The following is an 18,682-nucleotide window of genomic DNA, read 5'->3' on the forward strand; positions in this document are numbered from 1 at the left end:
TCAATCGTTAAGCATCTGCCTCCCGCTGAGGTCATGATCCCAGGGTCCTGGGATGGAGCCCCGCATCAGGCTCCCTGCTTGGCGGGAAGCCTGCTTCTCCCTCTCCCACTCCCCCTGCTTGTGTTCCCTCTCTCGCTGTGTCTCTCTCTGTCAAATAAATAAATAAAATCTTTAAAAAATATATATTGTACACTTAATAGACCATTTCCTGCCTTTTGTCTGGTCATTATGGAAGGTAGAAAGAGAAAAGCTTCCTAGGGGTTGCATGTTACCTAACGATGCATTGACAACAAAAGGCTAAAAGTATAATTGGATCCTTGTCTTCTTGCTAACTGACAATTAGCAAATACTGATTCTCTTCCCGGCTTATTGAACATGCAAACTCATATGGACCCTCCCTTATTTATGTAGTGTGTCAGTATGTTTATTTTCAGACTGATGGAGAGAGGTAGTACTCTTCTTGGCTTTTCAAAGTACAAATTCTTTCACTCAAACATGTAGAATCTTTAATAGAGATCTGCAATTTTCCACTTGGACAGCTTTCACTAATATTTTTAAGATCCAAAGGGCTATTTCTTTTCCAATAGCATCTTTTCCAGTCCACCTTGACATTTTAAGTTAGGTTTTAAAAATAAACAGCATTGGGCACCTGGGTGGCTCAGTTGGTTAAGCGACTGCCTTTGGCTCAGGTCATGATCCTGGAGTCCCAGGATCAAGTCCCGCATTGGGCTCCCTGCTCAGCAGGGAGTCTGCTTCTCCCTCTGACCCTCCCCCCTTTCATGTGCGCTCTCTCTCTCTCATTCTCTCCCTCAAATAAATAAATAAAATCTTTTTAAAAAAATTAAAAAAATAAAAATAAACAGCATTGTCTAGTTTTACAGTGCTCGAAGTGTTCAGGCTGGAGATGTGATACTGTTTTCTTTGCTGACTGGGCCTGCATTCCCAGAACTTGCTGCAGAAATGGCATTCAAGACTGTGTTGATTGGAGTGATGAAAATTTGTGTGACTAGAAGACTTTTCTAATCATTGTTTTTGGAAAAGCTAAAAACTGTTACGTTACCTTAAGACTTCGCTCCAAAAAAAAATTAACATATGTATCTTATTGGGGAGAGAGGAGCCTCCTGAAGCATGAATTCAGTGTTATGGAATGGAGAAAAGTCTGATTAGTAGAAATCAGACCCAACCTTTGGGGACCTTCAGGGACCTTCAGCCCATTTCTAAACGTGTTTCCAAATTTTAGAATGTAGTTTTCTGTCCTGTGTACCACAGGGTTATTATGGGGATGACACATGTGTACTTTAGTTCAATTATTCCTACAAATAAAAGGTATTTATCCTAAGAGTTCTCAGATCAAAATTTGACATCTATCTCTTCATTAGCATAGGCCTGGTTCAGAATCAGCTGAAAGCTAGTTTGGCCCAGGGCTAGCCTTAAAAGTAGTGGACAACAGCCAGCATGTAGTGACAACATCCAAAAGATCAACCAGATGAGAATCATCTGCCCTTCTAGTCCACCAGGGCTTGACATTCTTTCTAGTAGTGCCTGAGGTCAAAAGATCAGACCTGGGTTTGAATCTCATACTGCCACACAAGCTGTGTTGACCTGAGACTCACTTCTTGAAGATGGTTTCCTTGTTTGTACAATGTGGCTCTTTGGGGGAGGGGGGAATTATTATGATAACCAATAAGATTATATAAAACCAGTGGTACAGAGCTTAACATATAATAGCCAGAGGGATTGTGGGCGATTAAAGAAAAATTGTAAGGATATGGTGGGTTGTAGTACTGTTCAAAAGTATGTGCTGTCCTGCTCTGAGGGAGTATTAGATTTCCTCAGTCCTCATAGCCATCGGACTGGACTATGTACGTGACTTTTTCTGGCTGATGAAATTTGATTAATGATGTGCATCAATTCCCAACATAAGTGTGCAGAGCCAGCTGGTTGTTTGCCCTCTTTTCCCTGTCCTGAAACTAGCAATGTTCCGATTAGATGCTACCCTTGGAGTAAAGTGGATTCCAGCCACAGGCAAACCACAAACATCAAGTGTGTCAAACAAATCTTTGTAGCAACTAAAATTTTAAGTCATTTGCATCTGTAGCATAACCCTGCTTATCACGATACTGAAGGTATTATAAGAAAAACCTTATTAATCTATGGCCACTAACAACAGACCATTTAAAAAAATAAAACAACAAAAAAACTTTTCTCAAGGTTGGGAGAAAAATCTCTGGATACGGGCAAAACAGGATTAGACCTAGCCGGCTTCTGCTAAAAGCAGCAAGTTGCCCTGTGTAGGACAGGCTTGGAAATCTATTGTACTTCTCTAGTCCCATTCCCATACAGATCTTGGGCAAACACCTGGGAAGGATACTCAAGAGTGGCATTCTTCACATGCCCAAGTCAGCTTGTCACTTTCACCCCAGTATCTTCGGATGAGTTGAGGAAATCTCTAACTTAAAATCTCATCTCCTCAAAGCATGGTCAGTGGACCTGCAATATCAGAATCACCTGGGAGCTTATCAGAAATGCAAACCCACAGGCCCCACTCCAGGCCTTCCCAATCTTCTGCTTTCCTTTAGCCATTCCACTTAGTCGGTTACATACTAGTGACCTTTGTGACTAACAGCTTTAAAAGCCAGCAAATGACCCACCTTCTTCTCACTCTGCCAGGAAGCAGAGTTTCAGGAAGAGGTTGCCAGTCTGGGGCCTAGAGTGATTATGTAGCAGAGCCCAACCAGACCCACTATAGTCGGGAAACATGTACTTTTTCTTTGTAATTTTGTAAACCATTGAGACTGTGAAGTCTTTGTTACTGTAGCAGTGTACTTTAACAAGACTGATACACATCCTTTGAAAACAATACAATGTTAAAATGTGCAAATACTATTTATACAAGTATTTCATTTTTGGTAGCTTACTTACAGTGACTTTAGATAAAGCTGCATAGTACCCTCAGAAGGTACTTGCACACTGTTACGTAAATTTAAAATGAATTCTTATGGCTACAAGTAGAAACTAAGACAATTTTCTTTCTCATTTGCCTCGATGCAGATGACACATATTTTAATTGCCATTTGTAAATTTTTAAGTTACTTCAACATTATGATTGCTAATACAGTTTTTTTTTTTTAAACAGCCTTGTATCTGGGATGATGGAACTGTTCGGTATCCTGATTGGGGTGCAGGCACAAATACTGTGTGTTAAATTTCTTAAAACTGTATACATGTCAACTTTAAGATTTTTTTTTTTTTAAAGAGAAAAAACTAGCCCTCTACCACTTTAAATTTAAGATGAGGTGACATTCCTAATACAAACACTAGCTTTTCTCAGGTGTCTTACAGAATATCCTACAAGGAAGAGAGTTAAGAGATTACTTCTACTTTTTTTAGGTAACCTTGAGTTACAACTAGAAAATGGAGCTACAAATCCCTACTTCATAGACTGAGGATTAAATGAGAAAATTAAGTGCAATAATATGTTGAAGGCACTTAGTATATACTTACAATATAGACAATATTAAGAGAAAAAAAACCTCTTGCTCACCCACTAAGCAATATTCCATTCTTTAAAATTTATGCCCATTACATAAATCACTGAAGCCCTGAGGACTGCTGGAGACAAGTTTTAAAACATGAGAACTTTATACCACCTTTGTTATATTATATGGCCATTTAAAATCTTTAATCAAATTTCATCAATTACCAGCCATATTACATGCCATGATTAGCTTTCTATAAACAACTTTGCTTTCTGTGTACAAATCAGTGTCAATGAAATAAAAAATAAAACCATATCCTAGGCAAAGAACTTTATTAACCTTGTTTCAAACTTTATTCCCAGGCTTCTTCAGCTTAACTAGCTGCAAAGAATGAATTGTGTATAAGCAAAAACTGAAAAGAGCTGCAGTGTCCAAGGGGCTTGGGCTTAAAAATATTAGAGATCTAGATTTTATCAGATCCACGAACAAAATTTTAAAAAGCAGTCATAATATAAAATAGCAGCTCCCAGTAACTTCTTCAAGTTTTATGTTCTTCAGAAGTTGACTCAATTCAGTTTGCTTCATTCTTGGAAGCTTCATCAAAATTCTCCACAAGATCTAGAAAAAAAAGACAGAAATTTTGAAAAAAACCCAAATCTACAAATGATCAGATTCTAAAAAGAGATTAAAAATGCTCTCAAAATATATCCTACAGTTAAAATCAGGATATACGTTTAAATACTTTATTTCCAATGAGACCACTACCCATTTGGCACACTTTCAAGTGTACATTTTGGCATGTAATTAAAACAAGGGAAGAAGGGAAATTCATTAATCTGCTGATGACATAAATACTATGCTTAAAAAATATATACATGCCCTCCCTAGTTCCATTTCACCCCAAGAATTAAAATTAAGCAATATTAATATATTAGTAAACATAGGAGTCAGAACCAAAGAACACCATCATAAACAATATGAAGTTTTCCTGGATTCCAAAAAGACACCTGTCTATGCAAAGTGGAAATATTTCAGTCCAGTGATTCTCCTGCTCAATAAACATGTTCTACAACAAAATTATCAAGTAACAGCTAACAGAGAAAAATCCCTCCTGATTGCCAAGAGTTTTTCTGATTTTAGAATGGTTATACATTTCCCAAGATACCTGAACTTCTCCATGCCTTCTCATCAATTTATTAATCCCTAAGTAGGAAATGGGTCGTTAGTGGTCTACCAGTTATTCTATTTATGTGACAACATACATGCTTGTTCAATATTTGAAGTTTCCAATCAGAAAAAGCCCAGTCTACAAACATAACTCCTAGTTATAATAACACTGCATTATTTTCATTCTAAGCGAGGTTCATGTCTTCCTTTCCTGTCCTTTACCTTATTACCGCTTCCCCCAAGGGAGGCTTTCCTACAGTACAAAGATTTGTTATTCTTCCTTCTAAGATACTCTATGTTGGCCATAAGTGAAGGTTCCTACCTGGAACTTCATCATCATCCTCCTCTCCGGTAGCAAGTGGTGCTTTTCCATCCACAGCTGTGAAAGGGAAATGTATAGGTTACATATTTGTTACATCTTTAATAAACATTAACCAAAAGAACAGATGAAAGGTCAAGTGTTGTTACAACTTACATTCATATGACAACAGTGACATTTGAGATTTCATCCCTAAATACTAATAACAACATGGTAGCCCAATGTATACAAATGAAATGGAATCCTGGGAACAGCCAACAAAACAAATCCCATCCCCATCTTTTCAATCCTTCTGGCCCACCACAGGCCCTGAGGTGGTATGAAAACAATAGAGTGCCCTCAGGGTAGAGGTAAACCCATATACCAAATTATGGGAAGATTTCTTTTGGGAGGCAAAAATTAAAAGACTGTTTTCTCAAATATTGTTGTTTTGTGCATGGCTTATGGGAGATGCTTAACAAACCTTTACTGAAATGAAAATAAAATGATCAAAAAATTAAGTGCCTTTGATTGGTGGTAAGCATCAACTTTCTTTTTAATACACAAGAAAGTGAACTACACTTGAGAGTTGAGACCTCACAGTACTAGTCCTATCAGATTTTCAGTATTTCCAAAGCCTACTTTAGCTCTGAAGGCCTAAGACTTTCTAGAATTTCTTATGCCTCTCACTGTGAAACACACACACACACACACACACACGGAAAAACCCCCAAAACTGTATGTACATAAAATGTCAAAGCAGAAAGAGTGAATGCCTAGAAAAACATGGATGACTAAATAACGGACCATATAATAAGTCTGTCTTTCTTCTACATTGCCATTCTTCAAAATTTTAATCAGAGGACCACAGCATAAAGTAACTATGTCTCTTAATGCACTTACCCAACTACAAGATTTTCTGCCCTGAACAAAATCCTTGTATTATAATTAAAAAGACCCGAATAATGCCAGGCCAATTCTTAAACATTACTGGTAATACCACTTGTAAATATGACTGAAAAAATTTGACAACTTATATTTTAATTCTAAACTTTCAGTTATCAAAAAAGCCCCAAATTAACATTATCATTTCCAGCTGATAAAGGTAAAAATTTTAAATCATTGATCCAAAGCAAGATAGAAAACAAACATTCCACTGAATCAAGTATAATGATCACAGCATACTAGTTAACTTACTAAACACACTAAGAACACCTGGTTAAAGGTTACTGTAAAAATTGGCACTTTTTAGAGGAAAACTGTCATTTCTAAATTTAAAGATATTCCTATCTACTTGAGATCTTAGAAATTTCCTGATAAATCAGTAACCCTGGGCAAAACCACTACAGAAAACTCACATTGTTTGGGCAGAGCTTCAGCCAGTCTTCTTAAACTAGTCAGACTGTCTGCACCAAGTTGGTTTAAGATACTGGGTAGCATTTCTGTCAGCTGCTTTGTCTCAGCATGGCCTGTAATGGTGAAAGTGTTCGCTGCCAGTGATGCCTGAACTTTGGGGTTGTTAAAGTGGATCACTGTTCCTTGGTTTGTGAACATATTCACCTACAAAGAAAAAAAAAGTAATTAGCAACACCCACCAAAATTCTTTAAAAACCAAACATTCTATTAAGGAAAAGCCCAAGGCTGGCTAACTAATCCACTATTTCACTGTGAAGCACAAATGATATTTTGCCTGGAATGGAAAGTGCAATCTAATCTCTTTCAGACTTAGCACTCCCTAATATTCACTAGTGGAATAGAAATCTATTTTAGAGGGATATGAAATTCTCTGTTGGGAGAAAAATAAATAAAAAATAAATAATGCATGACCACTGAAGCTTTTTCCAACCAAAACTTGTTTTATAAAGAAATAAAATTTGACACTTACTTCTTCAATACCAGAGATATTGTTTACCCCTAACTTCTTTAAGGAGAACTGAAGTTTTTTATCATCTGCTGTAGCTGTCCTATGAACCACCTTCTTCTTTCGGCGAGCAGTTCCCTAGAGTGAGGAGAAAAGAAAACACACACATATATATACCATAACAACCGACATTTTCAAACGGAAAGTTTCTAATTCCTTTCTGACCTTTGGATCTGTTCAAGAAAATTACCATAAGCACAAACTTTTAGGCAGCAAGCAGGAAATGATGGAAGCAGGAAGAGGTTAACAAAGGATTTGTCTATAAATCCTTAATAACTTCTAAGCTTCTAATTTTGTCATATATAAAAGAATATCTTCAAAGTCCATTTTTTTTTTTTTTAGATTATTTGCTCTAGAAGTGATCAAAGAGGTGGCATGTATCAACCTAAATTAACCCTCATTTAGAAGTTCCATGTCCAGAACTATTAACCTTTTCTGTTTTTAATTAATGAAAAATCAACATTCATTAATATTCACAGGCAAGACAGTGTATGGACACATTCAAATGAGTCTATATAGACTTCTTTAATACCTAAGAATAAAATCTTGGAAGTTCTTATCTTAACCCAGAAGGCCTCTACATGATCTGCCCCAACCCTACTATGCTGTTCTTGACCACATCTATCACACACACATTCTCATCCTTAGCCAAATAAACCTCCTCACAGTTCCTTCAACAGGCCAAAAAGAGCCTTTGCACATACTATTCCTTTCTTCCCCTACCATCTGCACTGGTTCCCTCCCTTACTACAGATCTCTGTTCTATGTCACCGTTATCAGTGGCCTTTCCCAACCACCCTATGTAAAAAAGCAACTCCTACAGTCATCATCTATCTATCCAGGTTTATTTTTTTTTCGTAACAATCATAAATGTATTTTATTGTTTGTTTCCCCTCAGTAGAACATAACCTCCTCAAGAGCTTCCATTCTGTTTACTATGAACAGTATTGAGAACAGTATCTGGCTCACTGAAGGCACTCAGTAACTTGAATGAATGAATACAGGCTTCAGGAAAACTTGTGGCCTCTTGTACATATATACCAAGTTTCCAATCTCCCCCTTCTCAAATATATCCCATAAACTTTCAAAACTAAGCAAATGTGACTCATTTTCTGCTTAACACTCTTTAATAAACACTCTCAAGAACTTTTTTATGTGTAGATTAAGCCCTTTACATGATACATAAGGCTCTTTACCTACTTCAATATACCCCAACCTACACACCAATTCCTATTTGTCCTTTAAAACCCTGTTCAAACCATTACCTCTTTTGTGTCTTCCCTAAACTCTGCAATAAACTGCCCCCAAGCAAAATCATTCCCATCTCTGTATTTCAAAAATGCTTCTACTGCACTATGTATATTACACTATGAAAACAGATTAAAAAAAAAAAATCTCCCCTACTAGTGTTAAAGTCCCCTTAGGGACCATAAATTTCTTAAATTTCATATTCTCAGGCCTGAGCACAGTTAAAGTCTTAAGTAAATGATAGCTGAACTGAATAACGTATCAAAAGCTACAAAAAATACTGGCTACCAACTCCCCAAAAAACCTTTAAGAATAAAAATCACTTTGATGTGGTCATGTAGAGTCTGGTTTTCAAAGAATTCTCCTAAAAGACATTCTAAATGATTACTATAAGATTCTAAAAACAAAACTGACACACCTTCTATAGGTTCTATACAATTCACATCTATAGAGTTCAATTTTTACTGATACAATTTATATCAATGCTCTGATCGGATACTGAATAAAGCACTTTTATACTATTTACCTGAAAGTACCTAACACAGATTTCTCTAAGGCAAAACTAACTCACTAAATTTCATTCCATAATAAAGAAGTTTTTTAAAAATGAAATTATTTCCTTATTACAATGATATTAGTATTTCCTATGTTAACTAAACGAAGTTCAATCCTACATCAGCCTTAAGAATCTAAAAAACCTAGGCTTTCCTTGCCTAGAAATTTGTTTCTAATAGCTAAAGACTAATGATCAGAGTAACAAAAGAAAGCACACAAACACATTATTCAAAATATTTCTTGTGAAACCTGTACTAAATGATAGTTAAAAACACCAATATAAGAACATCGAAACACTGACCACAAAGGATAATGAGTTTTTCTGGGACCTGAAGGCCACACCTAGCTTTTAACAATTGCTAAGAACAAGAAACACCTACTATTTGTTAATGAGCAGGTGCAGATCCTGAATACTATTAACTTCAGGAAAGAAAAAAGGATCACTATATATTCATTGTTGACAAAGTCCAGTAATTTAACAGATGCACATCTCATTATTTAAGCCTACATGCAACTTTTGGCTATTTCACAGAAGATTCTACTTGAAGGCAAATGCTTAAAATTGGGAAAACTAATAGGTAATAAACTTGTCCTAGGGAAGCTTTACAAGTTTTACCAAGTAAAGACATGCTCTGTTCCAACAGGCTACCACACCTTGTTAAATACTAGGAATGTGCTAACACAATGCAAAATATAAGTAGACCTCTGTCTAGAGCGGACTTCTGATTTAAATAACTTACTCAGAAAACAATCTAAAACTTCCAAGTTCAAAAAAGAGTACTCTTGAAGATCAGTGTCCAGCAGAAAAAACCAATTAGCCAAAAACTTACCTAAAAACCTATGATCATTCTCATTCTCTCAGTTTTAGCATATTAACAAAGTCAAAATTGAAAGATACCTGCTTAAGTAATATTTTCAAATCCATAGTCACTGCTCTTAAATTCTGTGATGTACCTCTAACATAGGTATCTTCCAAATAGCGTAGAAAATATACAACTACTCTGAATTCCATTTAAGAAAGCATTACAGAAAGGTCTTAATTTACGAGAGACAAACTTCTAAGTATTAAGTACAACAATTACCCAGAACCTTACATTACATTATAAACTACAGTTCAAAAGACAGGTGGAACTCAAGTTCAGAGTCAACACAGTTATTTAAAAAAAAAAAAAAAGAAAGTAAAGCACTGAGTGTATACAACTTAGGCCAAACAAGTTAGGAGTATGATGTCCACAATGATTACCTAACCAAAATGACACATTTTCTTACTATCTAAACCAGGAAACACTTTTGTTCTACTAAAACACTGTAACACTGAAAACATATTTACACAGAAGTAATGTTTATTAAGTTCCCTTTTTCATCTAGACTCATTTTCTTTTAATCTACAACATGCACGTCCCACTGATACTCTATTGTACATCATTTAACCCCGCCTCCTCCTCCCCCACCCCCGCTTTGCTAGCTCTATGAAATGCCCTCTAGAGACAGTGACAAGCCAATAATACAAGAAAAGCAAATCCAAAAACCAAAAAAACCAAAACCAAAAAACAACCCCCCCCAAAAAACCACCCCAAACCTTTAAACTTCAAAAAGCCCAAAAAACTATTAAAACTTACTTTCCCACCAATGCGCACTTGTGCTTGCAGTTTGGCGAGTTTCTCCTGGTTCATGATAGTTTCTTTCATCTAGAAAAACAGGAAACCCTCAGCGAGGAAAGGTCTGGTTCACTCTAGCATTCCACGTTCGTTATTTCCCAAGACACCAGCAAAGAAAAAAATATCCTAAACAGGCCGAGGCCTGAATCCCCAATCCACCCCGCAAAGCTCCCAATTTCAGTTTTGAGGGAGCGTAAAGAACACCCATCTTCCTACCCCTCCCCCACAACTGCCCCCCCCCCGCCCTTACAGGCCCAAGAAAAGGGCTCTAACCCACGCGTGGTCAGCACCCCCCACCCCCGGCCCTGGCCCGGCCTCGGCCTAGCCAGGGCCTGCCCGGCCCGGCCCGGCCACTCTCCGCAAGCCTCGCGGTACCTGAGGCTCCTGTCCTCGGGTTCCGCCGCGAGGTGGAGGAAGAGACGGCGTCGCCTCGCCCCCAGGGCAGCCGCCCCTGGCTCGACCTCGCCCCCGAGAGTCAGCCTGAGTGGGTACGCCTGTCCGTCGCATCGCCTTCCTCTCCTCAGCCCTGTCCCTCCCTGTCTCGCTCCTTCCGGGCACTTCCCGCCCCCGTTCCCGTCCTCCTCCCACGCCGGCGTCCAAAGCCTTTTTGTACCTTGTTGGAGCGGAAATGGGACCGCGCGGGGGAATAGGGTTGGCGCTCAGGGGGTCTCAGGCGGACCAGCTGAGATTAGGAGCACACACGCGGGGACGCAAGATGGCAGCTAGAGGGAGGCCGGAAGTGATGCAACGCTGCTTCCTGCAAAAGTCAGGAAACGGACTTTGCCGCGAGCTCAGTGCTTCGCTGCGCACGCGCGACCTAAGGCCGCCGCGTTTATGATTGTTGCGCAGGCACAATTCTCATCGAGCGCGGGCCGGTTTAGGACTTTACGAGGGACTCTGTGCTGGCGGTACCGCGTGTAGTCCTGGGAAAGACCTTAGAGGAGCCAGAAAGAACGGTTCTTTGCAGTTAGGGTTGAGTAAGTCGACCCTGAACCCCAAATTCTTTACCCTCAGAAGAAAGGGCAATTTACGTTTGCGGAAACGCTTCGGCGCCCAGCCTGTGTTCATCTCTTTACTCGCTCTCCCTCGCTGTTTGGTGTAGATTGGAGCAATCATCTGGATGTTTTAGAATTTCCTCTCCGGCCCGAATCAGCCTTTACCAAGACATTTTGGCAAAACTTTGTCGAAGTAAACTAATTTTACCTTCCAGGATGAGGTGGTTTGGTGGGTTGCAGGACCGTGGTTCACAATTTCTGGCGAGCGTGTTCAGAATGTATCCTAGAGGCCCACTTCTTAAAAGGGGTTCAGTCCGACTAGGGATGGAACCCGGTAATCTGAATTTCAGCAAGCGTAGCAGGTACCACCTCAGACCCCTGTACTTAATTACCTTACTTCTCTTGTTTCTTTAACAGACAAAAAATTGACTCCTTGATATTAATTGGCACGGATTTTACAATTTGTAATTCACAGTTGAACAAACTTTGTTCCTTAATTCGGTAATGCACTCAAAGGAGAATCTGTGCCTGGTGTGTTTAGAGAGGCTAAATTTTCTAAATGGTAGGGCAAGCTTTAAGACAAGCTTTAAATCAGAATGCTATCTGGTCAGCCTTTTTGTGGTCATAGCTATGAAAAGCTTTTGCAGATTCAAAAATGAGTCCGAAATCTCGAGAAAATACAATTTATATAGAAAGGAAACATGTAGGTGCCGATTTCTCTCCAGTTAAGATTAATCTTTTTGTTTTTGAATACTTTTCACGTGTAAATTTGTTAAAATGTGATGTCTCTAAGAAAATAGTGAGGACAGCTGTATTGCTTTTTAGGGTAATTGTAGCGGTTGATATTTTCTTAAACAATGTTGCTCCTCTTAAATATGAGTCAAATTTAGTACAGAAAAAGATGAACTATTACGCTACTGTAAAGGTCAAAATGTGCCAACATTCAATGCTATAGAAATATTACAAAATACATAGAAATACTCCCCTTTTTGACAGTATGTCTTTGTTCAGGAACACATTTCCCCCCCTTCCATGTTATACTGAGGGCTTTTGAAAGTTTTTAGTCATATAATGTTTTTTGATCATTTACATAAACACAGCACTCTTCCACCTACCTGCCACCTGATTGACCTTTTATATGCCTGTTTTCCGGAAATATCCCAGGTTTTTATTTTCCTTGGTTCCCACTTTTCTGTCTTGTTCTTTTCTAATTTTTAAGACTTGCATTATGTTGAAAATCATGACAGGTGCCCTAATAGTAAGAAAAGAAAATTTTGATTTTTGACTTCTGCTATATTTTGTGAATGGTTAGGAAATTCACATTCTGGGGGCGCCTGGATGGCTCAGTCGGTTAAGTGGCTGCTTTCTTCTCCCTTATGATTTCGATCCTGGGAATCAGCTCCTTGCTCAGCGGGGAGTCTGCTTCTCCCTCTCCCTCTGCCTGTCGCTCCCCCTGCTTGTGCTCTCTCTGTCAAATAAATAAATAAAATCTTAAAAAAAAAGGAAATTCAGATTCTGCTAATATTTACATACCAGTCTTTTAAAAAACTAACTGAAGGGATTTTTTTGAACTCCAAAAAAAGTTACTAAGTTGCTATCTTAGCTCAGTGATGACAAAAGAATAATTTATAATATCTATGGCAAATAAGAATTACTAGCTCCCACACTTAACTCCTTAGCTTGAGCAAGCCCAAGGATTCAACATGACCTCTGTTAATAGAGTAGGCAAGAAAGGGGAAATCTGTTTGTCTCCTTGGTTTATAGTTTATGGTCTAATCAAAGTCCATGAATTGTTTTCACCTCTCAGTTGGACTTGCGTTGGCTTCAGCATGAACTAAAATACGTACTTGATATAATGTTTATTAAGAGCTCATTTTGACCCAAAGACGGTATTGGAAATCACTGAGGATAAATGTTCACATGGTTTTAGTTGATTTGTGATCTGGCCCTTAACTGTTAGCCACAATGGACCTTTTGTTTGTTTCTAAACCTCCTTGAACTTCTAATACCCCTACCTTTGTCAGGTTAGTGCCTACAACTCAGGTAGCTTTTGGTTTAAATGTCTCAGAAAAGCGTTTTCTGACACCCTCAACCCCATTAAGTTACATCCATCATTGTTATTTTTAGTTGTGGTACTTTATTAAATGCAAAATGATAGCTTGATAATTTTGTTGAGTTAATGGAGAATTGAACTAGGAGTCTTTTTTTTTTTTTAAAGATTTTATTTATTTGACAGAGAGAGACACAGTGAGAGAGGGAACACAAGCAAGGGGAGTGGAAGAGGGAGAAGCAGGCTTCCCACGGAGCAGGGAGCCCGATGAGGGGCTCGATCCCAGGATCCTGGGATCATGACCTGAGCCGAAGGCAGACGCTTAACAGCTGAGCCACCCAGATGCCCCTGAACTAGGAGTCTTAGTTTCTACTAGGTTGATGTTGAGTGTTGGCTTTTTGACAGTTGGATCCTCACAGAAATTTTATGAGGTAGGTTCTTCCCATATTACTTCTTGTGTTACTGGCCATCTAACTAAAGCATAGAGAGTTAAGGTGTGAAGATTGACACTACCTCATCTACCCTCCATCTACTCTACCATCCCTATATATCTGAACTATAAATTTTGTCTTCCTTCCTGTTACACACAGAAGAAATAGTCCCTCTACTTGTACTTTTCTGTATTTCATTCAGGATCTTGATTCTTCTGTTACAGGCTTCCTGTATCTGTTTTCCCCCTAGGTCATTCTACCAGTACACTAAGCCTCAGTATCAGGTATCTCAAAAGAGAAGAAAACGAAAAACTTTTTTTGACTTCTGTTCCCCTCCAGCCACTACTTAATTTTTGTGTTTCCTTTTATAGCAAAATCTCTGCAAAGAATTGTCTAAACCTCCATCTTGACAAATCCAAAAGGTAAATTCTTAGTTCTCTTTTAGCCTTTAGGTGCCATTTGACACACTTGGCCTCTTCCACATTTTTGAAATATTTTCTTCTCTAGGCTCCAAGAACATCTCACTTCCTGGTTTCCTGGCAGCCCAGTCTACTTTGCTTTATCTTATTTCTCTGACTTCTAAATATTAGAATTGCTTACATTTTAGTCCTATATTCTTTTCTACCTATACTCTTCCTAAGTGTTTTCATCCAATCCCATGGCTTTAAATGTCATCTTTATTTTGATGAGTCCCAAAATTATAATGCCAACCCTAACTTTTTGAATACCAGACTGAATATCCTTCTTACATTATTGTGGAAAACTTCAAGTGCACAGGAGCACAAATAGTATAATGAACCTCTATAGACTCACTACATAGCATCAACAGTTATTAAATTAGTACATACGTACTCAGCTTTTTTTCATTCAATCTTGAGAATTTTATTTCAGAAAACTTATATAAGGTCATTCTGGAAGAAAGATATAGAAAGTCGAGTGCTGGGGAACGGAGGAAGAGGAGCAGACAAGGTTTTTTTGGTTTGTTTTGCGGAGAACCCTGGTCGAGAAGCAGTTGTATGAAGATGGGGAAAGAAGAGTGTGCTAAAGTATGCTTAAAAGGGGAAGATTAACTGACGTCACAGGGATAATCCAAAGCATCTTTTTTTTTTAAAAGCTTATTTATTTTTCTTAGTAATCTCTATACCCAACGTGAGGCTCAAACTCAAGACCCTGAGACCCAGGGATCAAGAGTTGCATGCTCCTCTGACTGAGCCAGTCAGGTGCCCCGAAAACGTCTTTTAAAATCTCAGTCACCTAATATATTCTGTATTTCTGAGACCAGAGTGGAATCAAGAAGGTTAACAACTTTTTTATAATTAAAAAAAAAAGCTTTAAATGTTTAATTGGTGGGGGAAAAACCCACTGAAAATAAGTTGCTCTTAGAATATACATTGTCTGCAGTCAGGCAGGGATGATAAATGGATAGGAAGATCCTGGAGTGTCATGAAAGCAAACCATGGAAGTCTATATTACCCAAATTTTGCTGATCATCTATTTAGCATGCGGTTTATTATCTTAACCACACTAAAATATTTTTTTTGTTGTTTTTTTTGTTTTTTTTTTGGACTCGATCTCAGGACTCCAGGATCACGACCTGAGCCGAAGGCAGTCGCCCAACCAACTGAGCCACCCAGGCGCCCCACACTAAAGTATTTTTAAGGGCTTTCATAGCTATGTAATCCTCCCCAATCCTATTGTCTTCATAAAGTCTTTCAAATTGCTTAAGATAATAAACTTAACACTTAATAGAGGCCAGTTTTCTTTCATATTATCTTGCCATGACTGCTATTCTTTATTAGTTGAAATTCAGTTTTTCTGTGTTTATATGCTAAGTGCCCCCCCACCAAGACACACCAAATTTCAAGACTTTATATATAATATATCTCTGTGCCCCAGGGGGGAGGAGAGGGACACCTGGCAGCATCCTGGAGGGGGGGCCCCAGGCAGCCCCACGCCATCCTGCCTCTTCAGCCATTTTATTAGCTCAGACACATCGCACTACAGGCACCCATTGCCGCCGCCGCTGCTGCCGCCCCCCCCTGCAGTCCGGGCGGCTGGCCGGGCCATCTGAGTGTCCATGGGACTCCAAGTCCCCGGCCCCACCCGCCCTCAGTTGTGGTCAGACTCCTCCTCCTCCGCCTCACGAAGCCACTTGAAGAAGGCTGTGACAGATTTAAGGGCCACGCCCTTGCCCTGTTGCTCAGCAGGGTCCTTGCTACTCTCCCAGCTGTAGAAGGCATCCTCTTTCACCACATCCTCGTCATACAGCGTGTCAAAGAACATCCGAAGCAGATTGGCGGGCTGTTCTAAGGTCACTACAAGGGCCTGGAGGGCGTAGAGCGCCTGCAGCTCCTTCTGCTCATCACACAGGTATTTCTGTAGCAGTTTCGCTCGCGCTTTCAGCACCGTGACATCCACTCGGAGGGGCGTCTCAAAAATAATTGCAGAATAGCAGACAGTTGTCATGAGGGCTCGAACTAGTGTGTTGGATGCTACCTGCTGCTCACTCAGGTTGGCCTCTATCCAGTCAAACCCCCGCTGGTTACTGCTGCCCTCCTTCAGCAGCTTCTCCAGCTGCCTGCTCAGCTCCTCGGAGGAGAGCATCCTATGTGCCTTCTCGTAAACAGGATAAATCAAAGTGAGAATTGTATCTTACACTCTAGTAGAAGCAAGTGCTGCAGTGACAGTGGGTCAATATGGCTGATGGAGTTTGTTGCTCTAGGTTCAGTATTTTCGTGTTAAAACCGATAGGGCAACAAGAGGAAGAGGACTGACAAACTGGTAAACTTTAGTTGCTTTAGTGCGTTTGTGGAGTTTTATAAGGATAGGAGAGGTCTTGGCATATAAAGAACAGAGGAATATAAAGAACTTCAAGGAAACTAAATCAGATCCTGCAGAAAAATGTATATACTGGTTTATTTGTAGGTCTTTTAAGTGACTGGAAAATACTCTCAAGATAGTAATATAAATTTGACGTCCTTTTTAATATTTGCTAACTTTGCCAACACCCAACAGCCTTGTTTGCTTTTCTTGGGAGTCTGAACTTCTATTCTTTGTTTAGAGAACAAGGAAGTTGTAGGAACAAGGCAGGTGATGTAGGAGATTGACACTCTACATTTCATATCATTTTGGAGCTGCAAAGATGAATTTCAGGTCCAAGCGTTTGAAACTTTGGTTTGAGAAGAGGAAATTGATAGCCAGAGGAAAATTAAAGCTCTAAAGGTTTGTCCTGGGGGTGCCTGGGTGGCTTGGTGGGTTAAGCATCAGACTCTGGGTTTTGGCTCAGGTCCTGATCTCAGGGTTCTGGGATCGAGCCCTGCATGGGACTCCATACTCAGTGCAGAGGCAGAGTCTGCTTAAAGATTGTCTATCCTTCTCCTTCTGCCCCTCAGCCCGTGTGTACACTCTTGTGCACTCTCCCTCTCTCTCAAATAAATAAATCTTAAAAAAAAAAAAAAGTTTAAAGGTATGTCCTGGAAGTGGGTGGGGCTAATGCAAATTTAGCAAGTAAAAATAAATCATTCGACAATTTGAAGCAGCCTTTCTTGTCAGGCAGAGAATGCCAGCAGGGCTTAAATTTTTCTAGTAGATTTTTAAAAATTATCCTTAAAAGTTAGCTGTTATAATAAAGCACTGTACCAAGTTTATAGAGACAAAGAGTCCAGCCCAACGTCCTCTCTCTGCTTATAAGCTAAGCAACCTCCAGCAAGACTATCTCACAGGGTCCTTAATTCAACCTGATTTTTTTAAATAAAAAAAAGTGGTTTTGCCCTTTCTATTTTAGGTTACATTTAAGTACCTTTAAAGATGTATTGTGCAGTTTATTGGGGGAAATTTTTTTAAAGCTTTTATTTGCTCAAAATAATGTGACTGCAGAAACCAAATCATTTTAAAATTTATGGGATAACTTGGTGACTACCAAATTGTAACTGACTCAATTTCTTGTTTCAGTATTTTATCTTTTCCCCAAGCTCAAATCTAGTGCTAGCCAGGACCATTACGCACCCCCAGGGGTATTTCATTCCATTGGCTGATGGGCTGTCTTAAAGTTTACATCCTTTAGATTTACTGTCAGGACACTCAGTGTTCATTTGTCAGATGCATTACACTGCTGTGTATTACTTTTTATTTTTTGTTCTTTTAAACAAAACAAGTTGTCAGGGTAGAAAATAATTTAAAAGGCCAACATATAATTAGTAACTTCATTTGGTTAATAAAATTGTCCAGATTTCAAACCCAGAGGGCATTTCATTTTGTATATTCCTGTGTCATTTGTCACTGATATAAAAGATTGAAAAAAAATCCAGAAATAATTATTTCATTGTTTGCATTTGGGTGATAAGACTCAATATTCTTTTTTTTTTTTTTTTTTTAAGATTTATTTATTTGGGGGCACCCGGGTGGCTCAGATGGTTGGGCATCTGCCTTCAGCTCAGATCATGATCTCCAGGTCCTGGGATCAGGCCCCATGTCAGGCTTCTGGCTCAGTGGGCAGTCTGTTTCTCCCACTCTCCCTGCTTGTGCTCTCTCTCTCTCTCACTCTCAAATGAATAAATAAAATATTTTTTTAAAAATAGATTTATTTATTTGACAGAGAGAGAACAAGCAGGCGGAGTGGCAGGCAGAGGCAGAGGGAGAGGGAGAAGCAGGCTCCCCACTGAGCAGAGAGCCTGACATGAGGCTTGATCCCAGGACCCCAGGATCACAACCCCAGCTGAAGGCAGACACTTAACCAACTGAGCCACCTAGGCCCCCCTAGATTCAATATTCTTTTTTTTCAAGTCTTTTAATTTTTTTATTATCAAAAAAGCTTCATTTTTTTATTTAGCTTTCTGACTCTGCTTGTGCCTTCAACAGTTTCACAGCAATTTTCTGCTCCT

At 39.2% G+C, this 18,682-nt stretch overlaps 1 protein-coding gene and 1 long non-coding RNA gene across 3 annotated transcripts; one reads left to right on the forward strand and one right to left on the reverse strand.

Annotated features, from left to right (window-relative positions):
* Positions 1-3,809: 3,809 nt before the first annotated feature.
* On the reverse strand, positions 3,810-11,085 carry BTF3 (basic transcription factor 3). 2 transcript variants are annotated; one of them, XM_036085714.2, is made up of 6 exons: positions 10,940-11,085; positions 10,288-10,356; positions 6,830-6,943; positions 6,303-6,504; positions 4,969-5,025; positions 3,810-4,097 (listed from the first exon to the last, which is right to left on the reverse strand). In XM_036085714.2, exons 2-6 carry the CDS (start codon positions 10,354-10,356, stop codon positions 4,051-4,053), a joined length of 489 nt encoding a protein of 162 aa, XP_035941607.1. In that variant the 5' UTR covers positions 10,940-11,085; the 3' UTR covers positions 3,810-4,050. The 2 variants fall into 2 exon arrangements, with proteins under 2 accessions (XP_035941607.1, XP_035941606.1); XM_036085713.2 differs by lacking the exon at positions 10,940-11,085 and adding an exon at positions 10,702-10,932.
* A 36-nt stretch (positions 11,086-11,121) lies between these two features.
* On the forward strand, positions 11,122-15,553 carry LOC118531589 (uncharacterized). Its single transcript, XR_004915276.2, has 3 exons — positions 11,122-11,683; positions 14,174-14,224; positions 15,380-15,553. It is a non-coding gene; the product is annotated as an uncharacterized LOC118531589 (long non-coding RNA).
* The last annotated feature ends 3,129 nt before the right edge of the window (positions 15,554-18,682 follow it).

Source organism: Halichoerus grypus, chromosome 2 (genome assembly GCF_964656455.1).
Source record: "Halichoerus grypus chromosome 2, mHalGry1.hap1.1, whole genome shotgun sequence".
Lineage (NCBI taxonomy): Eukaryota > Metazoa > Chordata > Mammalia > Carnivora > Phocidae > Halichoerus > Halichoerus grypus.